Here is a 21,597-nt window from a genome sequence, read left to right on the forward strand (position 1 = left end):
ACTTTGAATCCGGATGTCATTCGAACTCGAAGAGCATCGTCATTATCGTCATCATTTACAACAGTAAATGTCACATTCTGCAATCTATCAATGGGAGAAACGAAACGAAGGATGTAATGACTATAATTATTTTTATTACTACTATTGAAGAATTCCTGTTAATGTTTTCTTTGAATTCATTTCTGTAATGGAATAGAGGATCTGCAAGGAAATTGAAAACGTATTACTTACCTTGCAAGAGTTTTAATACTGTTATGAAATATTTATATTGAAAAATGTCGATAATACTCAAATGTGTAAATATGGAGGAAAGGGTCAGAAAGTTAGGGCAATACTTTTAGATTACTGAGAAAATAGAAAAAACCAGTATGAAGAGGACAAAATCACTGCGGGGCCGACTATATGATACCCTTCACCACTGTGCGTATATAGCAGAGCTTTCGTAACAAAAAAGTTTATATTAGGAATTTATGTGAAATAGGTCATGCCAACTATGAGCCAAATAACATTGTTGTATGGTTCATGATATGACTTCGACAAGGATTATATTAAAAAGTATTTATTGGAGCAATAGATATATACTGGACCGAGTTTCACCAATTGATAAAATTCGGTTGAATATGATATCGAAGATACAGGGTGAGATGAAAAACTGCAACCAACTTCAGACTACTGTCATTTCTAAGCCACTCGTCCGACAGCTTCTAAAATTTCCAGTGACAGCTCATTATATTGTTTACAAAAAAAAAGTTATTCGTGATGGAATTCAAGCGTGATAGTGTGATTTCTTTACATTTGGCTAGAAAACAATATGTGGCTATCGTTAGAGCACTCCAGCATTTGAATGTGAATAAATTTATTGTGTCTCGTACCATCGCTGGTTAACGTGATCGCACTCAGCATGTGCCACCCAAGAATGGTTACAAAATGAGGTTCTTCGCTTCATTTCGGATACCAATCCGTTTGTCTATTGTGTCTGGAGTATTTTGAAAAGCAAGGTTGGCACTAAAAAATACCAAAACAAGGGAATGGGCCAAAATACCTTGGAGCAACATTGGGGCAGCGTGTGACGGTATCATTGGCCGTTTAAAGGCCATAATTCGTATCAAATGTGACCAATTCGAACAAATCTAAACTTATTCTAAAAGTTGATGCTATTTCCGACATTTTTGCTTTCATTTTTGCATTTTCGAGAATTATCTGATGCACGATATCAAATATCATTGTGAGAAGTGCATATTACGCATGTGAGGGACTTCAACATCAACTCGGATGAAATCTGTTTATGAGAGCTATAACTATATCTGACACGATTTTCACCAAAATTTGAATAATTTGCTTTTAGCTTGAATTCCCTCGGAAGTGCTAAAATTCAGTCAATTTGGGCTTATATTAGCCATTTGGTGCACAAAAACCCAAAATCCAGGTCGTTTGGGCTGATACTGGACATTTGGTGCACAATAAACCTCATATCGTATAATGATATATATGAGAGCTATATCCTAATCTGATCCTATTTCGATTTAATTTGACAGAGGTATTTTTGAGCTCATTAAGTTATCTGGTAACAAATATAATTCTTTTGGAGTGCATATTACGCGTATGAGGGACTTTATATATTGGAGCTGTAGTTTGAACCGATCTTTACCAAATTTTATGTTCTTGCTTCCAGATTGAATTCTGTCGGCAAAAATTCAGTTGATTTGTACTGGTTGAAAATATATATGGGAGCTATGTATGAGTTTGAACCGATTAGCTCGAATTTCAATAGGGTTTTTCATGGACGTAACAAACATTGTTTGGAAATTTCCATATCAATCGCATAATAAATGCGACCTGCATTTTGTTCACAAGAATGCATGTGCTGACGGATGGACTGACATACCTAAATCGACTCAAAAAGTTATTCTATGAAGATCCTCAAGAGTAACTATGGGTCTATCTCGCTTCCTTCTTCATATTGCAAGCAAATGCACAAAAACATAATACCCTTACCACTACTTGGTGTAGGGTATACAAATGTTACGATTTGTTGAATTTAAAAAAGTATCAATTTTTACAACGTTTTTATTTTATAAATTATAAGATATGGACGTGGCCTTAGGTAATATGAACGTACAAAAGATTTTAACGTAGTGTAGTAGTTGAATATTTGTGTACGCAACATTGAATTTTAGGTAAAGGTGTTGAAGGCGTCTTGTATTACGCCGCAGATTAAAAAAGAATTAATTGCCTTATACCTTATTAATATACATTTTTTCATGTGAATATTGCTAAGTATGCTTTGACGTTTTTTGACGTCTAAAAATAAAGTAGTTTGGAAAAAATAATTTTTCTAAAAAAAAAACTTGTAGTTATTGAAAATAATTTTATAACTCCTGTCAATTAATTTCTGTCTCTTGCAGTTCAATGGTATGTCACGGTCAATGGATTGGATTTACAAGGCCCAGTATTTCTGCACGAGCCGGCGCATCGCGTGGAATTCTCAAATAATTCCGGAGGTCTCATTGAGTGTTCCGGCCATGGCAGTCCGCCACCGGAGGTATGTATTTAGTGGTTTAAAGTTTATGTACGTAATAGTTGGTCATACAATAGGTGATGCAGTTTCTAATCAGACTAAGATTTTCAGTGATTATTATTCTTACTATAACATGAGATAAGCATACAATAAATTATCTCGTATTCAGATATTGGAAAGAAATGAAAAGAAGCCCCCCCCCAAAAAAAAAGAATGGAGCTAACAGGGGGAGGGGGGGAAATATCATCAAATTTTCTTCGCTTCTTTTTCAAATACAAAATTTTTCATGTTTATTTTGGATTTAAATACCAATTTTTTCCGGGTAGGCTTCCCCCTAGTGGGATTTGTCTCATTCATTTGTCGCCTTAACCATTGGATTTCTCGCCTAATTTTTTCTTTTTAATCAGACTTTCGAATTATATCTCCAATGTGGTGTCCGTTGGAATTGCAATTTTCGAATTTCCAAAAAAAGGAAAGTTGTGCTGAATTGTGCTACGTTTGAGCTCAATTGTGCCGATTTTTTTTCGAAATTCGAAAAAATTTCTGAGATATTCGAATAAAGATTTTTTTCGAAAAAACCCGAAATTTGAAAATTGCAATTCTGGCATACTTTCGAAGTTGTCGTTTTTTCGAAATTGGTAAGGGATATCGAAAAAATTTTATCGGCCAAATGGGCACAAACCGAGTACAACTCAGCACAACTTTAACTTTTTCGAAAAAAAAAATTCGAATATCTCAGATATTTTTTCGAACCTAGCACAATTCAACACAACTTTCCTTTTTTCGAAAATTGCAATTCCAACGGACACCACATATATCTCAAAATCAAGTATAAGGTGGCGTATGATTGCTGTCATTATTTCAGTTATTATAACTTATACGCGCCCTGTCGGAAGATAATGGATAATGGAAGATGAATTTGTATCAATTGAATTTAGTATTAGACATTCACGCCACTATTTCGGTATAAAAAAATAAAACAAAATCTCAAGACTCAAGACTGAATACATCTAACAACTCCTTCTGGTACATCCCCTAAAAGGGATTAACATTTTTAATAACAATGAACCTCAAAAAAGCTGTATGAGCATACGATTCCTTTCAAGCTAAGCATATCCCAATACTTCTGGCAACACAAGATCTGGCGTGAAAATGGAACATATCGGGTCATATCTACCGCTACCTCCCACATTTTGAATGATTATAGATCACTCATAAAATTCGAAATAAGCATCCGATTCTTTTGAAACCATAATATCTGTTAACTCCCCTATGAATAGTCATAACTTGTGACGCAAGTCAGTGTTTTTTTATACCCTCCACCATAGTATGGAGGGTATATTAAGTTTGTCATTCCGTTTGTAACACCTCGAAATAGCCATTTCAGACCCCACAAAGTATATATATTCTTGATCGGCATAAAATTCTATGTAGATTCAGCAATGTCCGTCCGTCTATCCGTCTGTGGAAATCACTCTAGCTTCCGAACGAAATGAAGTAAATTGATAGACTTTTGGTGTTGAAAATGGCCCATGTAGGTCCACGTCTTCGTATAGCCCCCCTATATAACGGTACCTCCCGATATATAGGGGGGCTATACGAAGACGTGGACCTACATGGGCCATTTTAGAAATCTTCGGTGCACTATTTTTGGTACCCTACGCACATTTCAACATTTTCCAAAAATTATCACATATCTCATATAAAATAAAGGAAATAGTCGATATAATCCAAATCTTGCACGTTATAATATTTATATCCGACATCTGTCAGATACGAAATGGTCAATACTGGCCCACTCTTTCTAAGCCTCCAACTAAAAGGGCTACAGCTTGAATAATCAAAACACAACTCAAAATATATTTAAATAAGAAGACTACAGCTGAGGGTATACATCTCTGGGCCAAACCGACTGATACTTTTTAAATTGATATTATCTGAGTTTACACGCCATATATTCCGTTTTTTGGCAAATTAAAGCTAATAATGAAAACATACCTGAATTTTGCAAATCCGCTACATATTTATGTATCAATTAGTGTGTTTCATTGTCATACACCTGAGAACTTTTCATGTAAATGATTTAAAAATTTACCTATATCCTTCTTCCCATAGAAATCGCTTGTATTCATTGTTTACGAACTTCGAGTAAATATTCAACCCGGTCTCTAACAACTCCCACCTGTAGTTCGCAATGAAAATTTTAAACTTTAATAGAAGTTGTGGTTTTTTTACAAAATGTATACCCTGCGAAATAACATACCGTTATACACACAGACACACAAACTACTACAGCTTCGAAGAATGACTTTTAATTAGATCGTTCATATTTAATGACCAAGGCTAAAGTCAGAAACATCAGCAGCGGTGTAACGAGTTTTTGCGAGAAAGTTTGTTGTTCAAAATATGTTTTTGGTTTACTTCCAAAGCGGAGGGGTGAAAGCATTGCACACACATACTCACGACGAACACCAATCACAGATGTTACCCCGATAAAGTTTGGAAAGAGACAAGGGAACCGAAAGTTTGCTGAAGGTAAAGTTGAGTGTCATCAATCGGGGCAAATTTTTGATTTTTAGCAAAATATTAAATTCTTTGAAGGTAATTATTAATTCATAGTTTGAAAATGGAAAATTTTGTCCTGCACCTTATTAGGGAGGATATATTATGCGTAGGATCTAGTTTTGGACAAGAGGGAAGATGGAGAAAAGAGGAAATACACCTTAAGCTCATCTGTCTCTGGAGTATCTCAACTGACTGCTTCCCTATTCCATATGTATGGATCACTAGAGCAGAGTTAGCCATGCCCTTGCAAAGCAAAAACTTAGCTTGTCTATGTTTCTCTAGGTTAGCATTTTATAACCTCCATCATACATAGTATGGAGTTCGTCATTCCGTTTGTAACTCATCAACATAATAATTTTAGACTTAACAAAATATAGATATTCTTGATCAGCATAAAACTCTAAGCTGATTTAGCCTTATCCGTCCGTCAGTGTGGGCAATACCGAACCCCGAAATTCGGAATTTTGGTGATTGTAGCCAAATTTTTCAATAAAATTGTCTGAAATCTATACAAAAATTTCCTTCTGAGTACTACACCCTCTAGAAGAGCATTGTCTATAGATGTTCACGATATCATATAGCCCCCTTATAACGATACCTCCCTACATTTCGTATTTTGATGATTTTAGAAACATTATTCGCAGGAATTGTTTCATATTTCGTATTTGAAGTTCCTAATAAGTATTATAGCCTATAACATAAACATGTCTATGCAGGTCCAGATCTTCCTATAGCCCCCATACATCGGTACCTCCTATATTCGATATTTGACGGTTCTAGCAACATTATTCACCGGAATTGTTACATATTTCGTATTTGAAATTCCAAATAAGTACCAAGGCCTGTGATACGAATTATGGCCCTGCACCGGCCAATGAAACTATCACACGCTGCCCGAATTTTACTCTGCGGTGTTTTGGCATATTCCCGGCGAAGTGCTTGCTTGAGGTGATCGACACTTTGGTATTTTTTAGTGCAAACCTTACTTTCCACAATACTCCTGACCCAATAGTCCGACGACTTGGTATCAGGAGATTTTGGTGACCATTGTGCGCTGGAAATGAAGCGAGGAACGTCATTTTGTATCCATTCTTGGGTGGCGCGTGCTGAGTGCGATGGTGCTGAGTCCTGTTGGAATGCCCAAAGTCTGCGGCCAAAATGTTTGCGTGTCCAAGGCTTTAATACACCCTCCAGAATATTTTCGCAATAATATTCGGCATTTATTCTGATGTCACGGTCGATTAATACGAGCGGAGAGCGACCATCGGCTGTTATGGCGGCCCACAACATCACCATGGACGGCGATTGAGTTCTGGTGGCCAACCAAATGTGCACATTTTCAGCTGACCTCTTTGGCAAGTAAACACGATCATTTTGTTTGTTTACAAACTGCTGGACAACGTATGTTTTCTCATCGGAGAAAACCAAATTCGGCAGTTCACCACTTTCGGTCAAGCGAAGCAACTCTTTAGCTCTATTGAGTCTATTTTCTTTCTGATGCGGTGTAAGTTCTTGCACTTTTTTGAATTTCAATGGCCTTACCCCGAGCTCATTTTTCAATATTTGCAAATGGCATATTGCTAGCTCACGAGCCATTTTTCGGCCACTGCGACGCGGGTTCCGATCAAGTCGCTTCTTTACTTTTCGATTCATTTCTGCTCATGTTGCTGTTTTCTTCCGTTCACTTCCTTGACGTCGGGATACACTACCAGTATCACGGTAACGAGCGATGGTATGAGAAACAAAAGTTTTATTCACATTTAAATACTGGAGTGCTCTAACGATAGCCACTGGTGGTTTTCCAGCCAAATATAAAGAAATCACACTATCACGCTTGAATTTCATCACGAATAACTTTTTTTCTGGAAAATTCTCGCCAAAATACGTTTGTACGCTGGTAAACAATATAATGAGCTGTCACTGGAATAATTTTAACACCTGCCGGTCTAGTGGCTTATAGATGACAGCAGTCTGAAATTGGTTGCAGTTTTCTGATCTCACCCTGTACAGGGGTACCTCCCTATATTCGCTATTTTGATAATTTTAGCCACGTTATTCACAGAATATTTTCAAGCTTCCTATTTCAATATTGTAATGGCCTATAGCAAAAATTGCCTATGCAGGGTCACGTCTTCCTATAGACCCCAATATAATGCTATATTTGGAATTTTTAAGATTTTAACAGAATTTTTAACGCATTTTACTTTTGTGAACATTTCCCAATTCGTCGCAAAATGGTGGAAAGTATTCAAAGTTCGGCCTGACCGAACTTACTGCTTTTTATACCCTCAGCCATATGGCTACAGAGGGTATATATCATTTGATACGGCCAAAACGTGCCTAGTCGAAATAACGGTTTTAGACTCTAGGTCTCTTTGGACCAAATCCGTTTCAGAACATTTGGAGTCGATCTAGCGATGTCCGTCCGTCCGTCTGTCTGTCTGTCTGGCTGGCTGGTGCGCACGATAACTCTCGAAGGGAGTATCCGATTTGGTCCAAATTGGCTACATCGTAATATTTTTGTCAAACTTAGATCGAGTTCGGAGATGGGCAATATCGGTCCACTCCTTCTGGTACCTCCCCCACAAAAGGTCGAAATTTTCAAAAAATATATTTTTTGCACAGGAAGAGAAAGTATAATCCGAATTTGGTCCAACTTTGCAAATCCTAATATTTACGTCAGTGCTAGGTCAGGTGTGAAAATGGGCAATATCGGTCCACTCCATCAAGTACCTCCCCACAAATGGTCAAAATTTTGAATAATTACAACTTTCATAAAATGTGATGTAAGAGTCCGATTGTCTTCAAATTTCACACATCCTAATATTTACATTAACCCAAGGTCTGGTGTTAAGATGAACAATATCGGTCCACTCCTTCTGGTACCTCCCCCACAAAAGGTGGAATTGTTCAAAAATATATTTTTTGCACAGAAAGTGAACGGATAATCCGATTCTGCTCCAACTTTGCATATCCTAAAATTTGCGTCAGTACTAGGTCAGGTGTGAAAATGGACAATATCGGTCTACTCCATCAAGTACCTCCCCCACAAATGGTCAAAATTTTGAATAATTACTATCTCATTAAATATGATGTAAAAGTCCGATTGTCTTCAAATTTCACACATCCTAATATTTGTATTAACCCATGGTCTGGTGTGAAGGGTGAATACATCGGTCCACTCCTTCTGGTACCTCCCCACAAAATATTGAAATTTTGAGTACCCATGAAACTCATAAAAGGCCAAATTAACATCCGATTCCATTTAGACTTGGCACATCAGTCGCAATATTTATATCATATTTTTGGGTCAAATAGGAAATGGGCAATATTGGCCCATTCCTTCAGGACCTGCTCCATAGAGGGTCAAACGTTTGAATAATCTTAACACTAGTCAAAATATATTTAAATAATCGAACATAGGCTGAGGGTATATATCTGGCGGCAATACCGACTGATACTTTTTAACTTGTTTTACTTGTTTGTTAATTAAAATTTAAATTCAAAATAATGGGGTATATTTTCCAAGCTTTGGGAGCAAACCAAATCATGTTTAATTTTTAATTAAATACTCAACTAAAACAAAGAATATTCTTAATTTAGCATTAAGAAACGAAAAAAAAATCTAAAGTTGACCAAAAAACACACAAAACGCTTAAATTAAAACCAAACCATTTTCCATTCATTAACGCCCTATTTTTTTTTCTTTTGCTTCCAGGTGGAGTGGACGCCCATACCACCACAACAGGATATGGTGGTGCAAACAACAAATGGTAGTCTGATGTTCTATCCATTCACAGCGGAAAAGTTTCGTCACGAAGTTCATTCCAGTGTTTATAGGTAAGTTGTCCGGCTGGTTGTTGGTGTAGTTGTGTAGATTTTTCAAATAATTTTCGTTTTTTTTTTTGTATCTTTGGTTACGATAAATTCTCCTCTCAAAAAATGCCAACTTAATTATTTTCGTTTGCTTTGTGCTTCCCTTTTCAGATGCAAATTAAGAAACTTGGTCGGCACAGTTCTTAGCCGCGAGGTCCACGTTAAAGGCGGTAAGTTCACTTTGTTTAAATAGTTCGAAATAAAGATTGGTTAACTAAATGTGGCCTTGGTCAGCACAATTATGTTGTATAAAGCGTTTATGGAAATGCTTCTAAGTATTTGTTATGGTATGTCAGTGTTGTGGTCAGTTCAATAAATATATTCCCAAAGAAAAGTTGAAAGGGAAAATTTCGAAAAGGTTTGTAATACTTCTTCATACGAGTATATTTAATCATTAAAAAATATATTTTGAAAATATTTTTTGAACGTGGTAAGGGCTTCTTTGAACAAAATCTAAAAACAAATTTTTTTCTCAAGATAAGGGTCTGCAGCTGGAAATGACTTCAGTGAAATACTTAAAGAGGGTATATATAGTTCAATATGACCAAAATGTGCCTCATGGAAACAAACAGTCCCTTCGGTCACTTCACACATTTTAAGACGAACTAGCTATGTCTGACTGTCCATGTACAGGTTATAGTTTTTGGCTAGTTCATCAAAATAAAAAAAGTGTTTTAGGGTTCCCATGCCAAAAATGTTGATGGCTCATTATATATAGGTCTCAAATATTTTGCTGTATACTTCGCAAAATTTAAGATAGGGCTTTTAAATTTAATACAGGCCCATGGGTTCCAAATAGAATAATTTCTACAAAATATGGGTATTGTCTGTCCAAGTTCCCTGATTTCAAGTAGTTTTTTTACATTTTAGCCATGATTTTACACCCTCACTCATATGGCTAGAGGGGGCATATATCATTTGATACGGAAAAAACTTAAATCATCGAAATAACGCTTTTAGACCCTTAATCCCTTTTAGGGCATTTGGATTCGATCCAGGGTTGCCCGTTCGTCTGTGCATCTGTCTGGTACTAACGTTAACTCTCGAAGGGAGTATCCGATTTAGTGCAAAATTGGAACATCGCAATATTATGTTCAAACTTAGATCGAGTTGAAATATGAGCAATATCGGTCCACTCCTTCTGGCACCTCCCACATTAAAGGTCGAAATTTACTGCACAGAAAGAGAAAATATAGACAGATTTGATTCCAACTTGGCATATCCTAATGTATTTGCAGGACTGCTAGGTCAGGTGCGAAAATGGACTATATAGGTCCACTCCATCAAGTACCTCCCCACAAAGGGTAAACATTTTGAATAATTACAACTCTTATAAAATGTGACGTAAGAGTGCGATTATCTTCAAATTTCACATCCCAATAATTTTATTAACCCAAGGTCTGGTTTGAAAATGGAATGTATCGCCCCACTCCTTCTGGTACCTCCCACACAAAATGTCAACATTTTCAAAGAAAATAATTAATTGCGCAGAAAGAGATAGAATATTCCGATATTGGTCGAACTTTGCGAATTCTATTGTTTTCATCAGTGCTAGGTCAGGTGCGAAAATAGACAATATAGGTCCACTGCATCGGGTACCTTCCCCACAAAGGGTCCAAATTTTGAATAATTACAACATTTATAAAATGTGATGTAAGAGTCTGATTGTCTTCAAATTTCACACATCCCAATAATTTTATTAACCCAAGGTCTTGTGCCAAGATGGAATACATCGGTCCACTCCTTCTGGTACCTCCCCCACAAAAGGGAGGAATGTAAAAAAAAACACACACACAAAAATATTTTCTGCACAAAAAGAGAAACGATAATCCGATTTTGTTCCAACTTTGCAAATCCTAATATCTGCGTCAGTTCTAGGTCAGGTGGAAAAATGGATAATATCGGTCCACTCCATCAAGTGCCTTCCCCACAAAGGGTAACAATTTCGAATAATTATAATTCTTATAAAATATAATGTAAGAATCCGATTGTCTCACACATTCTAATATTTTTCTAAACCCAAGATCTGGTGTTAAGATGGAATATATCGGTCCACTCAACACAACATATATTATAAATATGGCAGAGATCGTACCATTTGTTCTGGTACCTCCCCCACATAGGGTTCAAGATTTTGAAAAACAAAACGCTGAAAGAAAGCGAAATAAGCTTTTGCTAACACTAGAGCTGTTGTGAAGATGATATATATCAGCGAACCCCTTCTGGTACCTTATCCTCAAAGGGTCACAATTTTAAATACTTTAATTGTCGGTCGGCTATATATGGTACCTCAGGCACATATCCAGTGAAGGAAGTAGTCGATAAAGTCCAAACCTGGTACGTCACTGAATGTATATCATATTTATTTAGGTTCGACATAAAATGGATAATATTGATCCATTCCTATGAAACCTATTCCATAGAGAGTCATAGAGAGTCAAACATTTGAATAATCATTACAGAAATCAGAATATATTAAAATTGTCTATTATTGAGGGTATATATCTGTCAGCAAAACCAACTGATACTTTTTAACTTGTTCTACTTGGAGTTTAATATAAGTCGACAAATCAGTACATTGATTAAAAGAATTACTTAATTTTTGAGCTGTGACACTCTTTGAGTAATAGACGTTCTACTATAGCTTTCCCAGAGAACTAACAATTTATTTAAAGAATTTTGAAGGTTTATGGTTTGTCATTATACCCTACAACAATTTGTGTTGGGGGTATTATAAGTTTGATTGGGCCAAAAATTATGTAACACCTCGAAATATTGATTTCCCACATAGGAAAGTATATATGGATCTTCCTAGCCCGCCGAGCTGAGTCGATATACCTATGTATGTCCGTCCGTCCGTCTGTCCGTCTGTCCATGTTAATTTGTAATCACTCTACAGGTCGCAATTATGGCCCGATCTTCACGAAATTTAGAATGGAGGTGGGGCTTGGACCAGAATAGAACCCTATTATTTTTGGAGATGATCGCCAAATGTTTAGGGGTTAAAATGGACCAAATACTGAAAAAATGTCGGATTTTGCAGTAGCTATACAGGTCGCAATTATAGACCAATCGACGCGGAATTTCGTATGTAGCTAGAATTTAGGGCGGGGAAGAAGCCTACCAATTTGGGTGGTCATCGGATAATATTTAGCGGGTAAAATATACCATATATTTTGTGTTGAAAAAATTCACTTCTAATCTTTACATTGATGTTAACATCCAACAAATCGGATATATACCAAAATATGTGCGATATATATGTCTATCAAAGTAGATATGCTTGAAAGATCTCTTATATGTCGAGAACGGCTGAACTGATTTCAACAGTTCTCATTAATTCAGAATGGCCTCTTGGCAGGAAAGAAAAAACGTCTAAAAAATCGCATAAAAATATCTATTTAAAGATGAAAATATTGATTTTGTAACATTTTCTCATATTTTTTCAATTTTTGTAATATTTTTGGCATATTTTCATTTTGAATTAAATATTTGGTAATATTTTTACAGCTAACAAAACTAAGTAGTTAGGATTTCAGGATATCATATACAGATCGCATTTATGGCCCGATCCTTACGAAATTTTGCATGGGTATAAGATGAGGGTCAGAATAGAAGCTTACTCTTTTTGGAGATGTTCGAAATATATTTAGGGGTTGAAATGGACCAAAAAATTGTAAAATTGTCGGCAGGTCGTAATTATCGCCCGATCCTCACGCACATTTGAATGGGGGTTACCGCGCATTGCAAAAGCCAAGCGGTTTCGGATGGCCATCCAAAAATATTCAATGTGTGAAATAGTTTGCCAACTTTTGTAGACAAAATACGAAAATGCCCATTGCAGTGACTTTTTGGAGAATTCACAAATACAGGAAAGACGCACTTCTGACTATTTCGTTGAAGAATATAGTCAAATGTCTGTATCTCATATAGATGCGTTTCAGTCAAAAACCAATAATAAATGTTAATATTTCGCCACTTCTGAGTGATTATAGGTCTTTGGGAAATATTGGTTCCTGATCTAGGAAGACCATTTACGACATCTACCAATAAATTGGAAATAAGCAAATTCGTTTAAGTTGCTATTATTCGAAAATTAGAGAACGAAACCTGATGGTTTTCTTTAAGTATTTGTCACAATATCTTGTGGAATTCTGTCGAGTATCTCGCCTATATAAACTGTATCGTTTATAATAGTGTTGTAGGGTATTCAACGGTCGGCCCCGCTCGAATGTAGCATTTGCTTACTTGTTTTTGATATACTTTGAAAACATAGTTTGGATCCCAATTTAAAAATTTAAATTTATTGAGTTTTGCCTTGTTAAGGCGAAGATCATATGTTTTATGATTTATGTGTTTGTTTTCTTTTTCGAGACGAGCTTAATGATCTGAAATTTGCAGTGAAAAGGAAAGCCAGTCAGACACTATCACACACTCACCACTATGCGACGCGTTTCGCCGTTGGTTAAGCGGCTCATCAGGCATATTTGGTGTGGATGATGGCTTACAAGGGCCGTTCTCTTTTATTTATTTAGTTCGTAGCTTTACGATCCTGTAAAATATGTTATTTTCAACAATTGAATCTACTCGATCTACAACAATTCAAACACACACCCACAAATATGTACTTTATTTTTTTGGACTACACATGTAAATGTCAAGGGGATAAAAACTACTGCTAATTATTGCTTCCTTTGGCAACATCCCCGCCTCCTCCACTCACAAACACCAGCAGAAGTCTATTTTAGATGACATAAACTAATACTCGAGGGGATTAGATGCTAAGCAAGTGAAGAGGCGTAGCTACGACTTCCATCATTGCTGTGAAAGCAATAAAAGCTAAGTACTAATTTATTTCACAATGAGCGGTGGCACGGCACGGTACGGCAATGCGGCTTAATATCAAAGTCGAAAAATCTTAAATGGCCACAAATGACTAGAGATTAGTTGCTGGGGATAAATGCTTCACTTATTTTCCAACTACCATAGCTTCTAGAAACACAGACATGAACATTCACACAAACACACATACACATGTACATACATCATTAGAGTAATTTAGACACCCACACATTGAGTTTTAAGGAAAAATGTATTATCATCATGTTTTCTTGGCAGACACAAACACACACTCACTCACATACGCACACATTCTACCACAACGAAGTTTTTGTTGTTATGGCCATCATGATGGCTTTTTATGGTCGATCTGCAGGCGAACAGTAAAACTTGGCATCTTCAAGTTAAATCAATAATGAACGACCACACATTTGTTGATTGCCAAAAATTAGATAGACTATCTAGAGTATTTAACCACTCTCCAGGCCACATTTTCCGCATATGGGATTTTCGTATTTTATTTTTTATGGGACACAGAGGAAACGGAAATTGCCGTTAAGTGACACCTAATTTGATGATAAAAAGTAGAACTTTAAAAGGGGGATGGGGGGGGGGGGTGATATATTGTTGAAATAGATGTAATAAAGATTCCATCTACGATTAAGGGTTAAGAATTGGACCAACAACATTTATATGGGTTCCTTTTATAAATGTGCATATTGGGATCCCTAATTAGAGAATTTAAAAAAAATATATATTTGTTTGTTGTTATTTTTTACGTTGATCCGTTCAAATAATCCTTACAGTTTTAAACCGAATATATCCCAAAAACCTTGGTTCGCTAGAAAATTACAAAAACATGGATTTAACATTTAGTGCACATTTATTGTTTTTTTTTTTTTAACAGAATCATGAGACATAAAAGCATAACCGTGTAGTGAAATATAATCAACGCCCAGACGAAAGAGCTGAAGCTAGAATCTTGAAATTTGCCTAGTCTTTGTGCGGGGGCGTGTGAAGGGAAATTCGAGAAATTCGTATTGAAAGTGTACGAAAAGTACTAAAACGTGCAAAAATTAAATTTGAAATGATTGATGGAGCGCAGGATAGACGTACCAAAGTGTTTTTGGAAATACAATTTTGAAATTTTGTATTGGCGTCCCTGTTGGTGGCATGTTTGTGAAATATGAAAATATATACTACAACTGCACGAAAAGTACTAACTAGTACTATATTTAGTATTGGGTGAACGAATATTTCTTGAAATCTGATATTTGCTATTAGGGTCGGTATTTATGTGTAGTCTGAAAATATGAGATGGTTTCCGAAATGTGTTAATGCTACTAAAAGTAATTAGAGATACCATTCTAAAATTTGATGTTTAGATTGCTAATGGTATCTGTATTTGAAATTTGGCGTGATTTGGAAATGCCTCCTATATTTATATGGAAAGTACTAAATTTGGTATTGGCTGAAGGGATTGGACTGGAATCATCAAATTTTAAATTGAGATTTCTGTTGGTAACTGGAATTCAGATATGAAAATGGTTTTGGAAATTGAGTGAAGAAATACAGCTAAAATCCTAAGAGTTGATATAAATGTCAATGTTGGTGTCTGTGGTTGTTCGAAAAGTATAAAGTGGTACTAAATTGGGTATTGGGTGAAATTTTATATTGAGGTCTCTATTGGTATTTGAGAGTGAACGAAGAATACTGAACGGTTCCATATTTGGTATTGGGTGGAGGGATAGAGATACAATTCAAAAATTTGATACATAGATAGCTGTGTTTGAGATTTGACGGTGGTTGGGAAATGCTTCCTAGAATTTTACTGGGTTAAGGTATAGAGCTTAAATCCTGAAATTTGATATGGATTTCATTGTTGATTTCTTGAGTTTACATATGGTGACGTTGAATAATTTTTGGATAGAAAAATTGGACGTGACTCCATTGTGTAATGGTTTTACTAATATCCTCTCTGGTGAACTTCAAAATGAACGATTTTTAAGACTTTTTGGTTTAAAAGGTAAATATTTTCCTATAGTTTTTTCCGAAATTCTTTCTTTAATAATTTATATAAAACTTTAAGGTGTCTATATCGGTCCATATAACGCCGCCTTCTGATATTAGCTATTTTCAATATTTTATCAACATGGTTCGCTGGGATTATTTCCTATTTAGAATTGTGATGTCGCAATAGTTACTACTTCCTATGAAATTTACAGAAATCTGTCTATATACAGGGTGAGATGAAAAAACTGCAACCAACTTCAGACTGCTGTCATTTCGAAGCCAAGGTTGGCACTAAAAAATACCAAAGTGTTGATCACCTCAATCAAGCGCTTCGTCGGCCAAAATACCGCAGAGCAACATTCGGGCAGCGTGTGACGATTTTATTGGCCGTTTGAAGGCCATAAATTGTGCAAAAGGTGGCCAATTCGAACAAATCTAAACTTATTCTAAAATTTGATGCTATTTCCGACATTTTTTGATTTAATTCGATAAAATTTAAAAAAATGAAAAAATTGTGGCATTTGACTTTTTGCAGTTTTTTTTATCTCACTCTGTCTATATATAAAATGTTTCGCCATCGGAGCTATAACCCACTATGACCTACAAATACCAATTTTAGACAAATGTGGCATAAATCATCAAAATAACGAATATCGAGAGGTAATGTTATATGGGAGGTATGCCAAAACGTGGGCCGATGTATCTCATTTTCAATACCAACCATCCTAGACAAAATACAAATTGTTCTGCCAAATTTTGACGCTCTACGTCAAATAATATGGGCTGTATCGTGATTTCAACAGACAGACGGACAGAGAGATAGTCGGGCAGGCAGATAGACGGACATCGTTAAATCGACTTAAAATTGTATGCTTATTATCAATATATATATATATATATATATATATATATATATATATATATATATATATATATATATATATAAAATATATATATATATATATATATATATATATATATATATATATATATATATATATATATATATATATATATATATATATATATATATATATATATATATATATATATATATATATATATATATACATACTATGTGGGGTCTACGACGACTACTTAGGGATTTTACAAATATTCAGACTCAAAATTCACAATTTTTAGTTTTTTGCTCGAAAAAGTTAGTTGTTATCAAACACTGAAACACCAATTGTAAATCTTAAGATAGTTCACAAAAATAGTCCTGTTGATATTCTTCCTTAAGGTTGCCATGTCTAAGATATCGCTATTCTAAAACCACACCCTATACACAATATGTGCCTCATATTGGCTTGGTGGCAATTGACAAGTTTTCGAAAGCTTTTGCCTATTTATTAGCCCGGGCCGAACTTTGAATACCCTATACCATTTGGAACGAATTTTGCAATTCTCAAAAACAATAAAATCCATTAAAAATTCTGTTAAAACCTTAAAAATACCGAATGTAGCTGTTATATTTAGCTTTATACGACGACATGGAACTGCATAGGTAACATTTGTCATAACCTTTACAATATTCAAATACGAAACGTACAAAAAAATCTGTAATAATGTAGCTAAAATCATCAAAATACCGAATATTGGGAGGTACCGTGATATAGGGGCTATACGAAAACGTGGACCGGCAATGACAATTTTCTGTCTAAGGCTGTTGTATCCATTACGAACTTCAAATACCAAATTTGAAATAATTCTGGTGAATAATGTCGCTAAAATTATCGACCCTACGAAGACGTGAACCTGAACAAACAATTTTCTGTCATAGGCTGTAGCATCCACTACGAACATAAAATACCAAATTTGAAAGAATTCCGGTGAATAATGTCGCTAAAATCATCAAAATACTGAATATCGGTAGGTACCGTTATATGGGGGCTATACGAAGACGTGGACCTACACAGACAATTTTCTATCTTAGGCTGTAGTATCCATTTCGAACTACAAATACCAAATTTGAAATAATTCTGGCGAATAATATCGCTAAAATCATCAAAATACTGAATATCGGTAGGTACCGTTATATGGGGGCTATACGAAGACGTGGACCTACACAGACAATTTTCTATCTTAGGCTGTAGTATCCATTTCGAACTACAAATACCAAATTTGAAAGAATTCCGGTGAATAATGTCGCTAAAATCATCAAAATACCGAATATCGGGTGTTGCAGTTATATGGGAGCTATACGAAGACATGGATCTGCACAGACAATTTTCTGTCATAGGCTGTAGCATCCATTACGAACATCAATCACTAAATTTGAAACAATTCTGGTGAATAATGTCGCTAAAATCATCACAATACCGAATATCGGGAGGTACCGTTATATGGGGGCTATACCAAAACGTGGACCTATATGGCCCATTTTCAATACCAAAAATCCTGCAGGAATAGCATACATTTGAGTAAAATTTTATCAATCTACTTCAATTCGTTCGGATGACATCGCTAAATCGACATAAATTTTATGCGGTTCGAGAATATATATATATACTTTGTGAGGTCTAAAATGTATATTTCGAGGTGTTACTATAGTGGAGGCCGTAAAAAAGAATTTGTTTTTATAATTTAAGGAGAACGAATTAGATGTTTTACTAAGATTTGCTTTCTAAATAGTTCCCTCATCATAGATTTTAACGCTTTAACTCCATCATTGCTAATGGAGATGTGATTGTTTAAATCCACATCTGTTCCTTTTCATTTAACTTATCATATTATCCTCCTATATTTAATCCAACCCCCCTGTATAAAAACTCCGCCAAACACACACACACACACACAGATGTATTTAAGTGACGGACAATGGACGCACACACACATTATCAATTGTTGAAATGGATAAATTGTATGTTTTGCTCTACCGAATGCGGTCGAGGGAAATCCAGTATTTTCTTCGTTTTTTCCATTGTGTGTGCATGTAAGTGAGTATGTGTTTGTGTGACAGTGTGTGTGTGTGTGTTTCTGATATTATTGTGTGAATGGTTTTTATGGTTTCTGATAACGACCATCTTTAGAATCTTTCCGTTTTGTGCAAAGAAAATAATGTCGTGGTTAGTGGTTCGTAACTACATTTCATTCCATTTCTATTCGGTAACGACAATCGGACAAAAAAATTAAAGAACAAGTTTCTGTATTTGAACGAAAAGAGAAAAAAATAAATAAAAAGAGTAGAGTATATGTTTAGGTTAATTTAATTCGAGATACAAATTGAATAGAATTGTATGGAATAATAAAGTGACTTGTTCGACATGTATACCACATAAGTGGTTGGCAAATAAGCGACTAATGTCGATCAATTTGTGATCGAAATTAAGTTAAGTGATTTCTTTTTAAGGTGAAGTACTTTCGTAAGGTTTAGTGGTTAAATGTATTATTTTTCTCCGGTTCGCATAAATATTTATCCAAAACAATTAAATTCAGTACGGATAGGATATGTGCAGTGTTTTGCAGCTTGCAGCTGGATACAAGCTTCCTGCTCTAACTACACTCTAAATTCTTAGCATGCAAGCAAAAATACTCTATACTACAGTATGAGATAAAAAAAATTGAACAACGTCAAACAGCCTAATTTTTAATTTTTTTTTAAATTTATTGAATGCAAGCAAAAAATGTCGGAAATAGCATCAAATTTTAGAAAAAGTTTCGATTTGTTCGAATTGGTCACCTTTGGCACGAATTATGGCCTTCAGACGGCCATGAACCCGTCACACGCTGCCCGAATATTGCTCTGCGATATTTTGGCCCATTCCCGGCGAAGCGCTTGCTTGAGGTGATCGACACTTTGGTATTTTTTCATGCCAACATTGCTTTCTAAAATACTCCAGAAACAATAGTCCAACAGATTGGTACCTAGAGATTTTGGTGGCCATTGTTCGCTGGAAATGAAGCGAGGAACTTCATTTTGTAACCATTCTTGACTGGCGCGTGCTGATTGCGATGGTGCTGAGTCCTGTTGGAATGTCCAAGGTCTGCGGCCAAAATGTTTGCGTGCCTAAGGCTTTAATACACCCTCCAGAATATTTTTGCGATAATATTGGGCATTTATTCTTCTCCGTCGCTTGAGTTCTGGTGGCCAACCGAAGGTTCACATTTTCCGCTGACTTCTTTAGCAAGTAAACACGATCATTTTGTTTGTTTACAAACTGCTGCGCAAGGAATGTTTTCTCATCGGAGACGGAGAAAACCAAATTCGGCAGTTCACAACTTTCGGCCAAGCGAAGCAACTCTTTAGCTCTTTTGAGTCTATTTTCATTCTGTTGCGGTGTAAATTCTTGCACTTTTTGGAATTTCAATGGCTTTACCCCGAGCTTATTTTTCAATATTTGCCGAATGGAATATTGCGATGTGTTCAACTCACGAGCCATTTTTCGACCACTGCGACGCGGGGTTCGATCAAGTCGCTTCTTTACTTTTCGAACCATTTCTGCAGATGTTGCTGTTTTTTCGTCCACTTCCTTGACGTCGGGCTACGCTACCAGTATTACGTTAACGAGCGATGGTACGAGGCACAAAAGATTTATTCACATTTAAATGCTGGAGTGCTCTGACGATAGCCACTTGTGATTTTCCAGCCAAATATGAAGAAGTCACACTATCACGCTTGAATTCCATCAGAAATAAATATTTTATGGAAAATTTTCACCAAAATGCTTTTGCTTTGGGTTGACATTGTGTCAAATGATTTTAAATTTCGTTACAATTAACTTTTACATTCTGTTTAAATATAAATATAAACCATTAGTTCTATATTCCAGTTTTACCAAAAAAAAAATAGATAGTATTATTCCCAGGAAAAGGTGGACTTTTTAAATAACGGTTTATTTTTATTATTTTTAGCGGAAAAATGATGATGTCGACGAAATCTGAAATTACCATTTGACACAATTTTAATCCGTTCCAGGTATTACTTGTCCTAACAACCTCTATCAATAAAAAATTTGGTTTGCGCAGCAACTCTATTGTATTTGAAAGGGCAATGTTATTTATATTTTTCCATAGGAACACCATATTTTTGCTGCTGTAAAAACTGGCATTAAAACACGCGATTTTTATAAAAAAAAGAACTACAATTTAATTGCGAAAATATATTCCAACATTCATCATTTGTATCACGGGTAATTGGAGAGCCTGTCCGTTCACTTCATATTTAAACTTTGTAATTGAATTCATCTGAATGAAAATAATTTAGCGGAGCAGCATGTCATTCAATTCCAAATAAATTTAACTAAGTTTAACTTATTTCTCCTTGCAGTTATGGCTTCAATTGTGTAATACAAAATACCGAAATAATTTCCGGCGAAAATTGTAAAAGTGAATCACTTTTTGAATGCAAAAAATAAAGAAATAGAAATATAAAAGTTAACACCAGTGAAGAAAGTCTTGATGTCGGGCGGGGCCGACTTTATGATACCCTACACCACTTAACGTATTAATTAGAGCTTCAAAGTTTTTAATGGGAATTTGTGAGAACTAAATCATACCAATTATAATTATAGTTATAATTTAAGTCCAGAGGAACTTATATATGAGAGGAATATCCTCCTCTGAATCGATTTCTACTAAATTTGCCGAGGCATTTGTGCCTTCTCAGATTGAGATTGTATTACCCATTTGGTGGATAATTAACTTGATAAAGATATATATAGGAGTTAGAACCAAATCTGAATCGATCTCAATAAAATTTGGCAAAATGTATTTCAGAGCAGTATTTGATATATTTCCCCGAATACTACGTAGTGCATATTGTGGCTGTGCAGGACAAATTCAAC

At 35.5% G+C, this 21,597-nt stretch overlaps 1 protein-coding gene across 1 annotated transcript in view; it reads left to right on the plus strand.

Annotated features, from left to right (window-relative positions):
* LOC101887270 (cell adhesion molecule Dscam2) overlaps positions 1-21,597 on the plus strand; it is a 332,543-nt gene that overhangs the window by 168,984 nt on the left and 141,962 nt on the right. Inside the window, exons 3-5 of the mRNA XM_059131918.1 lie at positions 2,406-2,542; positions 8,802-8,923; positions 9,071-9,129. Of these exons, the coding sequence (XP_058987901.1) occupies positions 2,406-2,542; positions 8,802-8,923; positions 9,071-9,129 (318 nt within the window). The remainder of the gene's footprint in view (positions 1-2,405; positions 2,543-8,801; positions 8,924-9,070; positions 9,130-21,597) is intronic.

This window comes from Musca domestica, unplaced genomic scaffold (genome assembly GCF_030504385.1).
Source record: "Musca domestica strain aabys unplaced genomic scaffold, Musca_domestica.polishedcontigs.V.1.1 90, whole genome shotgun sequence".
Lineage (NCBI taxonomy): Eukaryota > Metazoa > Arthropoda > Insecta > Diptera > Muscidae > Musca > Musca domestica.